General features: G+C 40.9%; 1 protein-coding gene across 1 annotated transcript in view; it reads left to right on the top strand.

Annotated features, from left to right (window-relative positions):
* The window catches only part of PPP1R14C (protein phosphatase 1 regulatory inhibitor subunit 14C), a gene marked incomplete at its 5' end in the record, with an annotated part of 82,272 nt that extends 64,936 nt beyond the window's left edge, over positions 1 to 17,336 (top strand). Inside the window, one exon of the mRNA XM_082633459.1 lies at positions 17,243 to 17,336. Coding sequence (XP_082489585.1) covers positions 17,243 to 17,317 — 75 coding nt within the window. The 3' untranslated portion in view covers positions 17,318 to 17,336. The remainder of the gene's footprint in view (positions 1 to 17,242) is intronic.
* Positions 17,337 to 18,702: the final 1,366 nt, after the last annotated feature.

The raw sequence follows: 18,702 nt of genomic DNA, 5'->3' as shown, positions 1-18,702 counted from the left end.
TTTTAAGAGTGCATAACATTTAAATGAGTGTGTGGGGTTTTAGGGTAATTTGGTTTGAGGTCAGTTACTTATTTGAGCTTTATTCTTACAATCTCCAGTTTTCCTTTATATTGATTTCATTCTGTATTCATAGAGATTTTTTCATTTTAATTTTAGCTATTAAAATATATATATTTGGGGCTTCCCTGGTGGCGCAGTGGTTGGGAGTCCGCCTGCCGATGCGGGGGGTGCAGGTTCATGTCCCGGTCTGGGAGGATCCCACGTGCCGTGGAGCGGCTGGGCCCGTGAGCCATGGCCGCTAGGCCTGCGCGTCCGGAGACTGTGCTCCGCGGCGGGAGAGGCCACAGCAGTGAGAGGCCCGCGTACCGCAAAAAAAAATAATAATAATAAAATAAAATAAAATAAAATAAAATAAAAAATATATATTTTAATCAATGTAATACACATACATAATTTTGAAAGCCTAAAATACTATTAGGCTTATGAAGAAAAAGTAGGAGTGTCTTTCCCACTCCTTAGTCCCCTTCCCTAGAGGTGTATATTTTATATTTACATACTATATTTATATATTTTTATACAACAACAATTTTGGCTGTTTCTCTGCTATTTACTCTTTTATTCCTAAATATACATTTACTACTTTTTTTTTCACTTCTTGACTTAAGAGGAAATATGATAGATCCCTCACTCTCCACACAATTCATTTCCCTCCATCCCCTCAATAAAGTTATATAACAGTATTAATTTAAATCAGTAGTCAAGGTTCATAATATTATGATTTAAACAGATTTTTTCACTGCTAAGTCAAACAGTGAAATATGGCCACTGCTCCTTCCTTGTGTAGTCATTTGTTTTTCCTAGAGTTGATAACTACCTTGTCATTTATTTTTGTCTAATGCCTATTGGTATTTTTTGTTAAACTCTCCAGGATCTTTGACAAACTTGTCATATATTTTTTTGTATGCTCCAACATATAATTACTATTCCTCCATGCCAGGCTTTCTTCCTGGAGCCCCTATGCAACAATCGGGAGACGTTATTCTCTGGGTTTACTGAGTAGCTACTGTCCTGAAAGTTCTGTTCAGATGCTTTGTTTCTTAAATCCCAGTCTTCCTCATTTTAGTTGGAGTATATCATCCAGTAGCTTTTTGAGAAAGGATGCATAAAAGGTAAATTTTTCCATCCTTGCATATATGAAAATGTATCTTGATCAATAGTTTGGATGGTGTAGAATAAAATTCATTTTTAAAACTCAGTTTTAAAGGCATTATTCAACTATTGTATTACTTCTGTTGTTAAGAAGTCTGATGCCTTTTCCATTCTCAGACCTTTGTAGGTGAACTGTTCTTTTCCCTTCGGTTAACTTTTAGGATTATCTCCATATTTTGAAATTTTACAGTGATATGCTCTAGTGTGGGTCCTTTTCTCTTCATATGCTGGGTACTTTGTAAGCTCTTTTATTTATTTTTTAAATTAAGTTTTATTGGAATATAGTTGCTTTACAATGTTGTGTTAATTTCTACTGCACAGCAAAATGAATCAGCTGTACATACGCATATATCCCCTCTCTCTTGTCCTTCCTTCCTATTTAGGTCACCACAGTGCATTAAATAGAGTTCCCTGTGCAATACAGTATGTTCTCATAGTTGTCTATTTTATACATAGTATCAATAGTGTAGATGTGTCAATCCCAATTTCCCAATTCCTCCCACCCTTGTAAACTCTTTCAGTCTGAAGATTTATGCCTTTCAGTTCTTCAAAACTTGCCTTTTATTATCTATTACTTTTTCCCTCAGTATTCTATATTTTTGGCTCTCCTGTTATTTAGATGTTTTACCTTCTGGATGGGACCTCTAATTTCTTATCTTTTCCCTTCTGTGTTTCATCTCCTTGATCTTTTGTTCTACTTTCTGAAAGATTTCCCTGACTTTATCTTCTAGCCTTTTTACTGATATTTTTAAATTTCAGCTATCTTATTTTTAATATCTAAGAACCCTTTTTTTAAATCACTGTCTACTATTTCATTTTAGTATTTCTTCTTATATTATGGATGCACTCGTTTCTTTTTTTTTTTCCCCCTTTGAGAATATCAGTCAAATGTTTTATTTTCTTTGTTTTTGTTTTCAAGATTATTCTGCCCTCTGCATTTTCTCAGAATCACCTTTTTTTCTGTCTGTTTTTGTCTGTCTTTAGTGATTCTGGGGAGTGTACCCATGTTTGAATGTTAGGACCCAGTACACTGATTGGAATCTGTGTGAGCACAGCTTGTCCATTGAGACCCATTGGTGGGTCTCACAATGGAGTGACCAGGTTGCAAATCAGATTTTTTTCAGTGTGTGTGTGTATGGAGCAGGGGGATTCCTCATACTGTCACTATTTGGACATCTTTTTTTTTCTGGAGTTTTTTTTTTTTTTTTTTAAGAGTTTGATCCTGTTAACTCCTATCTGAGGGCTGATCATCGGATTTCAGCCTCTTTGGAAGTAAGGATGGGAAGGTGGCAGAAGACCTCACCATTTAATTCTTTGGGGACTAGAACTCCTTTATTTATAGTTAGTCGGGAAATTAATGTAAGAGTTAAAACAGTTAGGTATTTGGAGAGCAGTAGCAAATTGTTGTGAAGGGTTAGACAAGCTTAGTGGGATTGTAGTCAGGAAAAGTGATAGATTATGCTGATGAATTAACACGTGATGAGGGGGTGGGGGATTGCTGCTGAGAGTAGATCCGGACTGGTGGGTATAGACGTGCCATTTACTCACTTTATCATTCCCTTTTTCTTCAGTTCTTCTGGGTGGAGAAGTTCATGTTTTGGTGTTTAGGTGAGAAAGGTTGGATATGCATGAGTCCCCCTCTCCCTCGAGGTTTTGCAGTGTCTAGGGAGAAAAATATTTACACTCATTCACAACAGTTAGATGAAATGCAAGGTCTTGTCATCCTGTAACAAAAGCGTCCCTCATCCGGTCTCTGTAAGGAGGCTTATGAGATGAAAGGATATGGTATTTGAATGCTCTCAGAGTTCCAAAGGAAGAAAGAAGAAAAAAGCGCTGGAATTTACGAATGAGCCTCTCTTGTTCCTTGTTTAGCTCATGGTTTCTAGGAATGGAAATGGTGTCAAATGCTGGGGAATTTCAGTCAAGCTCATTGATCTATTAAAGAATCATTTCAGAGAAGTTTGGGTAGTTTTGCCCTTGAGCTTAGGTGCATAAGAAACAGATTTTACTGGCCCCCGGATTGTGATGATAAACATACTAGCTTGTGTTTCCCCAGAGCTCTAGAGTTCAGATTGCGGGAACAAGCATTATCTTATTTAATCCTCACAACCATCACTTGAAGTAGAGAACTTGCGTACCTTGTCTAAGACCTCATAGCAGTGAGCAGAGAGGCCAGGACTCATCCCCGAGTTTCTGACACCTGATCTTGTGCTCTTTCTTTCCATCCTGCCAGTCTTCCTAAGCTGCTTGACTCGGCAAGACCTTTAGGACATTAAAGGACTTTGTCTTATCTCAGCTAAATGCCTAACAAATTAATGATGTTCTTTTTCAAGTCGTCTTCTCTGGAGGTGCTATTTTTTTGATCAAAAGCATTTTACATACAGTTATTATGCCACTTGGAAGTTAGAAATGTAAGGAAGCCATCTTTGCTGAATCAGACACGTCTATTTATAGTCTCATTGCAGAGGCTGGGGTGGGGAGTGAGGGGTGGAAAGAAGGCTGGGCTTTGAATCAAGAGTCTTACACCGGCACCGGCACCAAACGTGTGTGTGACTTTAAGCAGTTTTCTCAACCTCTCCGAGCCTCCATTTCCTCCTTTATAAAAATGGAGGTAATCCTAACCACCTCCCTGGGTTTTAGTAAGGGCTGTTTGCAATGATAATTCTCTTAGTGATATCAACAAAAACAATGATAATAACAGCTCAGTCATTACTGAGCACATGCCAGGCACTGACCTAATCACATGTATTAATTCATTTCACCTTCGCAACAGAGCTGTGAGGTTGGCACTATGATCATCAGCTAGACAAGGTGAGACACAGAAGGCTGCATAATTTGCCTCAGGTGACACAGCAAATAAGTGGAGAAGTCAGGGTACATAGGAAAGCAAATAACATGGGGCTTGACACATGCTAGTTGAATCTGGTTCCATATAAGGCAGTGCTACTCCATTACATATTAAATACGCAAAATGCCCAAATTCACTGATCATGATATCCATTTTGAAGAGCCGACTTTAAAGAAGCTGCTGATTTCACAGAAGTGATATTGTTTTGCAGTGTCACTTTCTGTCACAGACTTTGGCTCCATGGTTTCATCCTGTGTGGGTCCCTGGCTAATAAGAAAGGGACTCACGTGTCCCCATTTTGATTCATATTCCAAACTGTGGACCCTTGACATTTAAACCTTTCCTGACTTAGACCCTTTAGAAAACACAGCACTATAATTGTGGTCACCACACTAACAGATTAGTGGTTAACTAGTAAGAATGGTGTTTTCATTTTTTCCCCTTGAGCAAATGCCATTTCTGATGTAGTTGATATTAAAATAGAGCTGACTTAAAGGTAGAAGAAAGATGTTTCTAGATAACGCATGAAGAAAAGGAGTAATTTTGTTCTGGTTATTACTTGGATTTGAAGGATCCTAGTGGACCTTGTAGAAATCAGGGAGAAGGATGTCGAGGCCAGCTAGCCAGGCTAGAGAGGAGCTTCTTTTCTTATTTCTCACTCTTACTTTGCATGGTTTTCAAATCTCAGGATCACAGAGGAGCGCTTCCATTGTACTGGGATGGTGGACAGAAAAATGCACTTAGTATGGGCTTGAGGGCACCTCTCTTACCACCTGTTAAGGGAATTGCCAGTTCTCTCTGTGGACTTCTAGAAACCTCTTTTTATAGTTAAAGGTGGTTGTGCCGTTGCTCTCTGGTAAACATCAGAGTTTTCTTTCTGATTTATTTCCTTTCTGTTATATGGAGGTGGAGGTACTACCTATCATCTTAGCGATCAAAGCCTGTAAACTGATATGCATCAGAGGTTCAGTCAGGATGACTCAGCCTGTGGGTAGGTGGTGAAAGGCACCTTTGCATCCCAGTAGTCAGCTGGGTCATGGAAATGTCATGCCATGTGACGGTACAGAAGAAGGACGGCTAATTATTGTTTGCGCATAGGAATTGACCAGAGCTTTCAAAAAGGCTGGCCTGCTCTGTTGTTCGTCCTGTGTTGGTGGTAGGAAGGCAGGTTCTCCTTCTTTGCTTTGGTGTCACAGTGACTGCATCTTACTTTTCTGACGGGCTTTGGTGACGGCCACTGTCAGCTCATCCTACTCACATCAGTCCTCTATCCATTTAACATCTTAACCTGTCGTTTAAAACATTGTTCAGTTTATGTGTACATGGAAGTACTCCCAGCCCCTGATCACTGAGCTGACTGCAGCAGAGAGAAAATATAAACTGGGAGAGGCTGGGTCAGTGACTGGAGGAGGCATGGCTTGGCATTTTGCTATGTTCTCTTTATTCATTTGCTCAACAAATGTTTATTGAAACCTGTGTGCCCGTAAGTAATCTAAGGACTTAGGGTAGTGAGTATGTGATTGTTAGAAACAATCTCTTAGAAGGACACAGCCAACTATGGTGAGAATGTCAATGCTCAAAGAATATTAAAATAGGAATAAAAGGACAGAAATGCCAGGGTGTCAGCTTATCCCATGGTTCTCTAAGTTAGGAACCAGTTGCTTAATGGAGAGTGATTTTAGGGGATCTGTACTTTGCTAGAAAAAGCAGAAGAGGCGGGCTACATGCAGGGAAATCTTTTCATCTGGCCTCTCACGGGGTTTCCTCAAAAAACGACTGAAGTTTTGGGCTGGGATGAGCAACAGAACTTAAATGTGAGATTAATGAGTTGAAATCTACCCTTTGAAAGCTGTCACCTTCAGAACGATGTTTCTGAAAAGTGAGAATTGGGAAATTGCAAAGAAAGACCCAACTCAATGAGAATGATATTCTAATGGGTGGAGCTATTGGTGATGAGAGCCTAATTATGTCTTAGTGTAATTAGACAGGTAAATAATAAAGAGTTGGGATTTATTAGCCAGAAACATGGGAAGCTTTACCTATGGCCCAAAGGATTTTAGTCCCAGTATGTCAGTTGCTCACACACGTTCATTAGGCCTCCTCTGACCAGGGAAGAAGAGCCAGGATGTGCTGGAGCTGCCATTTGGACACATTTTGAGTCGACATCCTGTGCTCTGTCTACTTCTCACTGCCTTTCTCTTAATTCTTACTAGGTGAGCACAAGCTCTACTTTGGACTTTGGAGTATTTATAAATCTGATTATGATTATCTTTAATGAGGAAAAATCAACCCTGAAATATTAGGAAAGCTTGCCAAAGACATGTAATCATGGAGCAAAACTCCACATTTATTTCCTGGTCTTATTCAGCACTCTGCAGTGTTAGGGAATGGTCCACAAGACCATCCTCACTTCTGACACCAATTGCATGCAAGCTCCAAGGTCCCCAAGACCATACTCATGTTTGACTATTTGCTAGAAGGACCCACAGAACTCACTTAAAGTTGTCATACTCACAGTTAAGTTTTATTACAGTGAAAGGCTACAGATTAAAATCAGCCAAGGGGAGAGATATGTGGGACAGAATCCAGGAAATTCAAATGCAGAGCCTCAGGCTGTTCTCTCCCAGTGGTGTCATGGACAGTGTTGATTCCCTCAGCTGTGATGTGTGTGTTATGCACAGAGTAGCCAATGAGGGAAGCTCACCTGAGCCTGGGGGTCCAGTGTTTTTACTGGGACCTGGTCACGTAGACATGGTTGACGGTGCATGTAGCTAACCTCAGTCTCCAGACCCTGGGGATATAGAGCTGATACCACATGACCTGAAGTGTCCCCACCACGGAAATCACACTGTTAGACTCTCTTGCATGGCCCAAGGTCCCCGGGTAAACAAAGGCACTTTTATCAGGGAGGCATTCCAAGGATTTAGAGCTTGCCACCTGGGATTCTAGGGCAAAGACCAGACCTCCTTTTGGGCAAGGTTAAATTCTTTACTACACTCTTAGAAGCAGGATGACCATGAGAATAATGATAATGATGATGACAACAGTAATTGCAATAAAACATTAGGAAAGAAGAAAGAGATGCCATTATAGGAAGAACCACATGCATCTTGCCTTTTTGGAGGCTTCCCCCCTCTGACCTCTCCCCCCCAAGAAATTAATGATTGTTATTTTATAAAAGACTTGGTGGAGGAGGTACAGGCTTTGAAGGGCAGTGGACCTTTAAATGGTTGGCATTTTCCAGTGATTGATTGTGATTTTATGGCCTTTTCTTTTTCCATTAAATTCAGAATGAATGATCATGTTTTAAAAGCTGATCAACCCTATATTAAAAAGAGCTTTACATTCTTTTGTGTTTAGACTTAAATGGACAGAAGAAAAAATATGTGTTAAAGCCAATTTGACACATGACTTTTGGATTTCTATATCTTTAGCAAAGGGAGTCACAATCAAAGAAGCAAGTCTCAAACAGTTTAGACATGGGTTTCTTTCATTTAGACAAGATTCAAGTATTTGTAGTAAATAATATTGTTCTTCATTGATAATGGGACCCATGATGAAAGTAGTTTCTTTAGTGATTATAAAGTGGGAGATTATAATTTTGCTGAATTTGCTCCATTGATTATTTACTGTGGTTGGATTACTTATGCGGACCTTATGTTGAGGGAATTGCAAGTGTACGGATTGTGAGAAACCCATTAGTAAGTGAAGGAAGAATTAAATGCCAGTAAGGTTGAATCTGGTGAGGGCAAATGAACTGTTCTGCTGCATATAAACCAAGGTTAGAATTTGGATACAAAATAAATTAATCTAAAAGCAGTGGTCTGAATCTCTAAAATAGATTAATGGGGCTGCTCTCACCACCAGAACAAATGAATCTTTAATAGTGGGTAGTCAAGAAAATAAATAGAAAAGTGTCAGTGGTTTGAAGTTGAAGGCGGGGGAACCAGGATACAGGTAAGACCTTCAGGAATTCATGTTGGCAGAAGTCATTATAAGCACAGCAGGCACAAACCCTCACCCAAAGCAGATTCATAAACCTCTTTTCAGATAATGAAAAACAGGATGAGTTCTGGTGTGCCCTGTCAGCAAACGAACCTCTCTAAAGATAAACCCTCTCCCTTCGCCCCCAAAAAGCAGGGGAAGTGAAGTATTTCAGTGACGAGGGTACCTGTGGTGCTGAATAATGCCAGTGGCTGCGGGGAGCAAATCCCAGCATCACACAGGGATGGGGTCGCCCCGAAGCTGTGTTCATCAGGGCTGATTCACTGCGTGCCCCTTTGTCCTCCTGTGGGACCCCGATATTCAAGCCAATGAAAGTTAACGGTGTGATTTTTAAATGCTTGGCCTGTTCTCCGGGTGAGAACATTTTGCCATTTGGAACAGTTTTCACGTGTCGCCATCACGTTTGAAAAGAGGTACGTACTAACTACCCTTTCATTGTTCTCACGTATCTAATCTTTGTTGGATCTAGAAATTCTTCTAGAGCCTGGTGACTCTAGTTCACAATACTGTATTGTATGTTTGAAAGCTGGTAAGAGAGTAGATCTTAAAAGTGTTCATCGTGGGCTTCCCTGGTGGCGCAGTGGTTGAGAGTCCTCCTGTTGATGCAGGGGACGCGGGTTCGTGCCCCGGTCCGGGAAGATCCCACATGCCGCGGAGCGCCTGGGCCCGTGAGCCATGGCCGCTGGGCCTGCGCGTCCGGAGCCTGTGCTCCGCAACGGGAGAGGCCACAACGGTGAGAGGCCCGCATACCACAAAAAAAAAAAAAAAAAAGTGTTCATCGTAAGAAAAAAATTGTAACTCTTTGTGGTGATAGATGTTAACTAGAGTTACCGTCATGGTTATTTCGCAGTATATACATATGTTGAATCATCGCGTTGTACTCCTGAAAATAGTATAATGCTATATGTCAACTACATCTCAATTTGAAAAAAAAGAAATTCTTCGTTCTCCACCCGATCACTGCTTGCCTGATTCCCACGTCATCTGTTGAATGTCAAGCTTTTGGGAAGAAGCGTCGGGTAGCTATGTAGAACGGGCGCGAAGTGACTTAATTTGCGGTCGTTTGACAGTGAGGCTCAGGGCCAGCTGTGAATGTGCATTTTTAGGAAATGACTAATGCATGGATAGGGGTGACAAAGAGGAGGCAGTACACGGGGAAGCTGCTGACCCCCCTGCATCCCAGCCTTCAGAACCCTCCCCTGCTGTTTCTCTTCACCCAGTCGGTACTCCGTGTAAGGGGTGGGTGGTGTTTTTCTGGCAGGTAGGTAGAGCATCCAGCGTTCTGCTAGGTGCCGATATTCGGAGCTTGCAGGATCTACACAATCACTGTGGTTGGTGGCACCATTCACCGAGCTGCGGTTTTAAGCATTTCTTTGGAAAGTCCTTTTGTCAGGAAATACTTCGAATCAAAGGGCTACTGCGTAATATCCATTTATCTTGTTTATCTTTTCCAATGACTTGAAATGCTTGAAAGAACATGAGTGCAGTTTAATCATGCACAGAGCAGCGACTTGCAGTGATACCCTGGTTTCTCCTTTTCCCCCTTTCCGTTGGACCCACCTTCCTTAAAGCAGAGCAGTGGCATCACTGAGTGTAACAGATGAATCACTTCACTGTGAGCGACTAGCGAAGGTCCCAGACGCCTGCCTATGGTGTTAATTACAAATGCTCATCCATCTGCCGCCGCTGGCGCAGACCCCAGCAGGCAGGAGGCGGTGGCAGCTGAAAGCCACGGGACCCAGGAGGGATCCAGGACAAGAGCTCAGACAGAGTGTGGCCACTGCGAGGCCATGCCCTATGCCAGCGCCACACGGCCAAAACTCCAGAGCGAGGAGGGACCTTGTGTGCTCATGATACTGCCAGCTCCCTTCAGAAGTGTACTTTGGCTTCTCTCTCTTAGGAGTCTCTCCGTAAATCAGGTGGCTGCATGTCATATAAAGTCAGGTTTCCAGGGTCACTGGAAATGTTCCTTTTCTTTCTGTTGCTTCTTTGATCTCTTCTGTAGGTGTGTGCGCGCGCACATGCCTCCCTGACCCCTCCACCCCCAGCATCCTAGGCTCCGCTCTTCTCCAAGTGCTTTTCCTTTTCCCTAACTCCCCCAGGTGACCTAATGTTCCAGGGCTGAAAGGAGAACCTCTAGAACCTTCCTCCATGGTAGCTGGAGCCAGTTGATACTTTGTACAATTCCACCCTCCCCCATTGATATACAAAGATTCTCGGGTTGCCTCTCTCTGCTACTTCACTTTAATGCCTCAGCTGTATGAATTAATTGCTTCATACACACATTTCTTTACTTTGCAAACCTTTGCTGAGCACCTCCTGTGTATTAAGCTCCACGCTAGGAAAACAAAGAGGAGTTGGATCCTTGCAACCAAGTAGGAGTGACAAGTGTGCACGTGAATTATCTTGCATGCTTTTTAACTATATAAATGATACTTTGCAAGTTTTCTCCTTCAGCCTGCTTATTGTGCCCAGCATAAGATTTGTGAGATTTGTCCATGTTGATACAGGAGGCTCTAGTTTATTCATTTTTATTGCATTCCTCTGCAGTAACATTTTTAAAAGTGTGTATAGTCATCTTTATTATAATTCATGAATACATTAGAAACCGCCATGGATCTCTTTAGTAAGACGTCTAGATTCTCATGGGCATCTGCTTTCCACTCGTTAGAAAGTCCTCTGTTTGTTTGAGAATGGTAAAAAAGGCCAATATCTTAGTGTCATTATGACAAGTCTTCACCTCATAGGAAACCTGAAAGGGTCGCCGGGCCTCCCAGGCCCTGAGACTATACTGTCTTAGCAGACCTGCCCACACTCAAGTGTCTTCTGGAATTCCTTATAAATTTCAGTGGGCGGGCTTCCCTGGTGGCGCAGTGGTTGAGAGTTCTCCTGCCGATGCAGGGGACGCGGGTTCGTGCCCCGGTCCGGGAAGATCCCATGTGCCGCGGAGCGGCTGGGCCCGTGAGCCATGGCCGCTGAGTCTGCGCATCCGGAGCCTGTGCTCCGCAGCGGGAGAGGCCGCAACAGTGAGAGGCCCGCATACCGCAAAAAAAAAAAAAAAAAAAAAAAAAAAAAAAAAATTTCAGTGAGCACCTGGGCAACAGAACATTCTGTTACTCTGCTGTCTTTTAAGGTGCAGTTCCAAGGTTAAATAATTGTACCCAAACTTAACATTTTCAAACTGTCCAGGCTTATCTTCCAAAAATAGTGTATTACTCACTTTACCAACTCTCCTTGCCAAGTAAAGGACCCCAAAGCATTAAGTGTTAACTGCAAAGAAGTTAGGCGAGGCTTCTCTTCTCTCCCCAAATCAAGTTTTTTGGAATCCCAGGAGAATGCAAGTACTGCAAATGCAGGGCAACAGTCTTTCCTGAAAAAAGCAATAACATTCTTATGTATTAATATACTATAATACACTTATCCTCTCTTCTGCTGATACTCACTTAGGCTGTCTTTATTCACAGACAACATGATTGTCTATGTAGAAAATCCAATAGAGTGTACAAAAAAGTTACTAGAACTAATAAGTGAGTTCAGCAAGCTTGCAAGATACAAGATAAATATTTTAAAATCTATTGTATTTCTATATACTAGCAGCAAACAATGTAAAATTGAAATAAATGGATACCAGTCACAATAACATAAATATTAAATATTGAATACTTAGGAATAAATCTGACAGGAGATGTGTAATATTTGTACACTGAAAACCACAAAATGTTGCTTAAACCAGACTTAGATGGGTGTAGAGATATACCATTTTCATGGGTGAGAGGATTCATTATTGTTAAGATGTCAGTTCTCTCCAAACTGATCTATAGATTTAATGCAGTCTCAGTGAGAACCCTGCAGGTTTTTATTGGTAGGCATTTACAAGCTAAATAATTCTAAAATTATTAAGGAAATTTAAAGGACCTAGAATAGTTTTGAAAAAGATTAATAAATTTGGCTGATTAACATTACCTGATTTTAGGACTTCTTGTAAAAATCTATACTTATCAAGACTGTGGTATTGGTGTAAGGACAGACACATAAATAGATCAATGACCCAGCCATTCCACTCCTAGGTATTTACCCAAAATAAATGGAAGCATATCTCATACAAAGACTTGTACATGATGTTTTAGCAACTTTATCTGTAATAGCCCCAAACTGGGAGTAACTCAAATTTCCATCAACAGGTGAATGGGTAAACAAATTGTGATACTTCTCTAAAGTGGCATGCCACTTGGCAGTAAAAAAGAAATGAACTATTAATACATGCAACAGTATCACTGATCCTCAAAACAATTTTGCTGAGCTAAAGAAGCCAGACTAAAAAGTATATAGTGTTACAATTCAGTTTATAGAAAACTCAAGAAAAATGCAAACTCATCTACAGTGACAGAAAACAGATCAGTGTTTTCCTGGGGTAGGAGGAATAGGGGGAGGAGGGAAGGATTGCCAAGGGAAATGAAGAAACTGCTGGAGGTATTGGATAGGTCCATTATGTTCACTGTACAGATGGTATGCTCATAGTAATTTTTTTTTTTTTTTTTTTTTTTGCTGTGGGCCTCTCACTGTTGCGGCCTCTCCCGTTGCGGAGCACAGGCTCCGGACGCACAGGCTCAGCGGCCATGGCTCACGGGCCCAGCCGCTCCATGGCATGTGGGATCTTCCCGGACCGGGGCACGAACCCGTGTCCCCTGCATCGGCAGGCGGACTCCCAACCACTGCGCCACCAGGGAAGCTTCACTCATAGTAATTTTATACTTTAAATATGTCTCTAATTTATGGCATAACAATTATATTTTAATAAAGCTGTTTACAGAAAAGTCCCTGGAATCCTGAGAGCTTCTATCCCAACCATTCTACTAAAACTTCTCTCCTCCAGGACACAGTGGCCCCTTTCTTGCCTAATCCAATAGCTCTGTCTTTGACTGATTCAACCTCTCATCAGCAATTCCTTCTGTTGGCTTTAACCGCACACTTTCTTCACAATATTGTAAATCAACTATACTTCAATTTAAACAAAATTTTAAACATTTTAAAAATAAAGTAAAACAGCACAGTTTCTTGAGTTCTCCCCTATGTCATTGGTTCTTCTTTTTCTGGTGTCCTTTGCTGGCTCCAACTCTTTTGCCAGATCTCACTTGTTAGAGGGCCTCTGGCCTTGGTTTTGGCCTTTTCTTCCTCTCTATGTACACTTTCCTCTAAAGTTTTCTCAGCTGGTTTTGTGATCCCAAGTATTGTCATCTTGTGCTGTTCGATAGAATTTTCCGAGATGATGGAAAAATCCTATATCTGTATTGTCCAATGTGGTAGCCACTAGATGTATATGGTTATCCAGTACTTGAAATGTGGCTACTGTGACCAAGGAAGTGAATTTTAATTTTTATTTATTTTAATTAGTTTAAATCGAAATAGCCACATGTGGTTAGGGGCTGCTGTATTGAATAGCCTGGGTCTAGATCGTTGTGTTTACAAACTGTGGGTGGTAACCATTAAGTGGTCTTGACCTGTATTTTTTTCAAAATATGAAATAGGATAGAAAATATCTTACATGTAGTAAGAGTTATGTTTTTACATAAAACTTGTTTCCTTCTTGCATCTCTGTGTACTAGGTTGCTATAACCATGGATAGATCACATAGAGATTTTTAGGGTTTTTTGTTTGTTTTTGTTTTTAGGTGAAAGCCACTGATCTAGATGCTGGTGATGCCCCTATTTATGTCTTCAGCCATGAGCTGAGACCTGAAGTTACATTTATCTGACTTCTTGACATTTACCCTCAGGTACCTACTAGGCAACTCAAGTCTGTAAACTTGTTGTTTTTTTCCTCCAGTTATCCCCCATCTCAGTAATCATCACCACCCTTCCGCCAGTGTTCTGCTAAGGATCCGTGACCTTAATTTCCTTTGTTCCTGTTCCTGTTCCCTGCACCTACTCCCACTTTCAGTCCAGCAGCAAGGTCTAGGCTCTGCCTCTGAAATGGATCTCAGATCTACCCATTTATTTCCACTTTGGCTTCCATGGACTTACTCTAAGCCACTGGCATCCCTTGCCTGGACCATTGCAACAGCTCCAAACTGATCTCTCTTTCACTCTTGTCTTCATAAAACTCATTCTCCACATAGCAGCCAAAGGGGTCTTTTAAAACCCTAAACCAGACGATGTTGCTTCTCTACTTAAAGCCTCTAGTGGTCTTCCATTACACCGAGGAGACTCCCTCGTGGCCTTACTGTGGCCTACAAGGCCCTGGTGAGCTAACCCTCGCACCTCCAGCGTGGCGCCCATCATGCTCACCTGGCCTTTCTGCACCAGGAACACCCACTTCCTTGCCTGCTTCTCTGCAATGACTGCACACGTGCCATGACCCAGACCCCAGATCTTCTTCAAGCTGGCTCTCTTTATTAATTCAAGTTTCAACTCAGAAGTCATTTCTTCAGAGGGGCAGTCCTTCTTTGACTAAATTAGTGTCCCCAGCCCAAGTCCAAGTGATCTGTTTTGGAAGTGAAGGAGATGTGTTGTTACGTATATGAAGTCTTTTTGAGTAATATAAGCCAAGACCCATCAGTCAGTATTTTTGATTGGAGATCCTTGAATCTTCTTTGAGAATCATCTGTGATCAACAGACTCCTTCTGTGCAACCGGTGTTGTCCAGTTTCTCTCTGAAGAATCAATATTGGTCTTGCTATTGTTTAACTTAGCTGAGCATCTCATTATGCAAATTTATGGAGTGCTTTAAAATATGTACAATACAGTTATATTCAGTTCTAGACATATAAATTGCATTAATATAAAACTTAAAATTAGAGTGTTTCATTAATGTCAATATATCATAAATATAAGCTGCATTATTTAAACTTTTTAATCACTGAATTTATGTACAGCATGACCCATTTTTGGAGAAAATTTGAATTTGATTTAGATTACCAAATCGCTTTTCTCTTGAAGAAGAAAGGTCTGTAGTTTAGGGTACATTATTCCATATGTGATTTTAGTCTTTATTTTTATAATGGTCTTTATGAAAAATATGTTATTAAAATAGTGCAGAAATATGACCAGAGTTAAGATAAATGATAAGGTTTGTGATTTTGACCTTTGCTTCAAAAAAAAAAAAAAAAAAAAGGAAAGGAAAACTACACTCCAGTGCTGAAATTTTCACAGTAGTCATTTGAGTAACAGATCGCAAAAACAATGAAATTAAAACTGTATGCTCAGTATCCTATGTATTGTTTAAACCACATGGTAAAGGGGGCAACAGGAAATGCATTTAACTTTACAAAATGAACATTGAATATTAGTGGGGAAAATATAAGTGGGGAAATTTGACATTATTTCATCCTAGAAAGTTCTTAAATTAGATAAAAGTAGTGTTCAGAAAACTAAAATAGGGTGTCATTTCACCTCCCGTGTATTCCATTGTGTCCAAGTTCAGAAACAGTGGTGATTAAAATGTTTATGTCCTTTGACCTACTACTGGTTAGCTCTCCAAAGGGAATAATCCAAATTGCAGAGAGAGATTTATACACAAAGATGTTAACTGTGGCATTATTTATAATTTTGAAAAGCCAGGAACCAACCAAATATCCAGTGATGGAGGAATTAAGCAGACTGTAGAACGTCCATATAATAAAGGACCGTATAACCATTAAAATTAATTTTTAAAAAGACTAATGTTGTGGGAAAAAGCCTTGACATAATGCTAAGTGAAAAAAAGATATATTTATACAGTATGATCTTAATTAGGTAAAAATAATTTCCATAGAAGAAAATATGTTAGTAGTGGTTCATTCTGCAGAGTAATTGTTGCTGGTTTGTATTTTCTAGGTTTTCTAGAAAAAGCACATGTTATTTTTATAATAGCAAAAAGATTTTTAAAAAAAGAAATCGTGGTGGCTAATAAAAATACTAACTATTTAAGCATATTGTGTTTTAAAGCTGGAGAGAAGCGCAGGGATCATTTAGTCTGGGTGCTATGACTAGGGGCTGTAATTGGTAGGCGAGATTGTCTGAGAGCTGTTTTTCAGAGGCCGAGAAGGAGAGGAAGTCTCCTTAGTGTTTTTGCTCTGGGATGCCCCTACTGTGCACAGTTCCGTTGTGCACTGGCTGTCCTTTGCTGATCAGAAAGTCTGACTGGCTGTCAGCTTTGCTTCAACAAATATAAAAAAGGAGGACAAAGTAATTGTTATCTAATAAATGTGACATTTGGTAGGCAAAAACTTTAATACATGAGGCAACAATGAAAGATTGCTGAGGGTTTAAAGTGGGAAGCATTCTAGGTTGTCCTTTATTTAATCTTTGGGTTTTCATCCATGAATAGTCACGACATCATTTTAGTGGGTCCCCCCCAGCATTACCTTTTAAATGAAATTAGAACAGAATAGGAACGATAGGGTGCATGGCATATAGTAAGTATTCATTCTTTAAATTCTTACTTCAGGTATGTTTTTGTACGTACTGGGTTGTAAATGTAAACGTGTCTGTTTTTCTTTTCAAACTGTGATTTGTAGTCAAATAAAGTCAAGAGACTCTTACTGTGATCTAGACCAGTGGTTCTCAGTAATATTCTGAGACCAGAAGCATAGGTGTCACCTGGGAGCTAGTTAGAAATGCAAATTCTCAGGCCGCACCCCAGACCTACTGAGTCAGTAACTCTGGGAGTGGGCCCAGCACTCTTTGGTTTATATACTAAGGTCCCCCCCAACCGGTGATTCTGATGTGCACTCAAATTTGAAGACCACTGGTCTAGCCTTGCTATTTCAGGTGTGGTCCAGAGACTAACGCTGGCATCACTTGGCAGCCAGTTGGAAATGCAAAATCTTCAGCCCCAACCAGACCTACTCATTCAGAGTCTACATGCTCCCCAGGTGATTTGTATGCACGGATGAAAGATTTAGTAAAGGTTGGGAGGAATTGATCTAAACCACATAGGCCTTCAGGGGCCAAGTGGTTAATGTCAGTGAGTAAAGGCAGCTTGGTTTTCTCTCTAAAGCGTACAACAGTGAGAAAGCAGGATGGTGTGAAGGTTAAGCATCTGCATTTGTTTTAAAATGTCCTATATTGTACCAGTTGAGTTAACACACCCAACTAAGCTCATCAACCGTTAACTGCAGTTGACATCAAAGACTTCAAGGAGATGTTAAACCCAAATGTTAATAGTGTGACCCCCTCATAATAACTTCTTCTGATCTCTTAGGAATTTATCAAGGAGCTCCTCTCCCGGATAAGAGGCATGAGGAGACTGAGCCCCCCACAGAAGAAGACTGTATAATTCCGGACCAGGTGGAGCTCTCCTGGAGACCCAAGAAGGGATTTCGACTTCACGAAGACTTTTATTAAAGAATAGTTGTCCTTATGAGCAACTTTTTTGGGGGTAGGGAGGGGTGGTATCTATTAGACATTTATTCAAGAACGTTACTTTTTTGTTGTTGTTTTTAAAGGTTTTGTTGGTGTAATATTTTAATAGCGAAGACATCACCACTCTGGTTTCAGCCCAATCAGGGATTAACATACCAGAAAGACACACAGGGCTGGGCTGGGCCAGACATCTTCTTGGAGAAACCAGATGTTTAGGACCTAGCTATACAGGGATGATGGTTTTCTTAGACGTTTTTCTTAAGTTGTACATTTGACTCAGAAGTTGAATTTCTCGTGCTTGTATATATCTTCAGGCAACTAAGTTAACATATTGATGTGAGTTTTATTTCACATTGATGGAATAAACTTGTGGTTGTCCTTTCATTGGAGGTCACGGCATGTGTGTTTTCAAGAGGCCACGAGGTATTCTTTGTGTGAGTGCTAGAGACCTACAACATTCACTTTATGCACCAAAGTGAAAGAATTCAGTGTATCCGTTATTTTAAAGAGCTACACTACAACAACGTGGAGTTGGTCAAGGGCTTAATTTATGGACTCTGTGTCATTTTGTTAATCGGATGCTTTGCCAGGTTATGTACTTATTGCCTCATTTGTGGTATTATTCAAGTTTTCTGAACCCTTTCTTTGAATGTTTATTCAGATTTCTAGAGAAATGCCCACGCTACCTGAGTGGTGTTTTGCAGTGGAACAAGGAAGCGCCCTGTAGCAATTCATTCTCTGCTTTCAGCCAAATACTATGTATTATTCTCTCTCCATGAAAGCAGGTCATAAGGAAGTGAGCAGATTAAGTTTCTTCCTCCTTAGAAGTAGTTCTGGTCACTTCAGTTCCCCCGGCAGCATCAGACCAGGGCGGGGTAAGCTGAGTGATGAGCAGGTGTAAAAGGGAGAAAGCCTCACCTCCTCTCAAGAAAGTGGATACAGGAGCATTTGCTGGTTTGGAAGTGTGGTGGAGATTTCATTTCTGGCTTCTCTCAGTGGCATGTGGTGAGGACTCTGGCCCTAATTGTGCACCCTGATCCCTTTGCTTGGAGCGGAGCCTGGGATGCCTGCCCTGCCCCTCTCAGTTCTATACCAGCTCCTGGGAGAAGGATCAAAATGCAGATGGATGTGGGCGGGGTCAAAGGTCAGAGGAGAAACTCTTGCTTTCCTCCAGGAGGTCCCCACAGAAACCCCCCATACTGTAAGGTGTCTCTAGGTGGCCCTGTCAGAGGACAGGGGTCAGGCATTTTCTATCAAGGGTGCTCTGAACATATTTTATTTTTTAAAAGAACTATGTTT

The sequence above is a fragment of the Mesoplodon mirus genome (genome assembly GCF_964341445.2).
Source record: "Mesoplodon mirus genome assembly, chromosome: 10".
Taxonomy (NCBI): domain Eukaryota; kingdom Metazoa; phylum Chordata; class Mammalia; order Artiodactyla; family Ziphiidae; genus Mesoplodon; species Mesoplodon mirus.
Note: the sequence above shows the minus strand (reverse complement) of the source record. Positions and strands in the feature narration are given on the sequence as shown.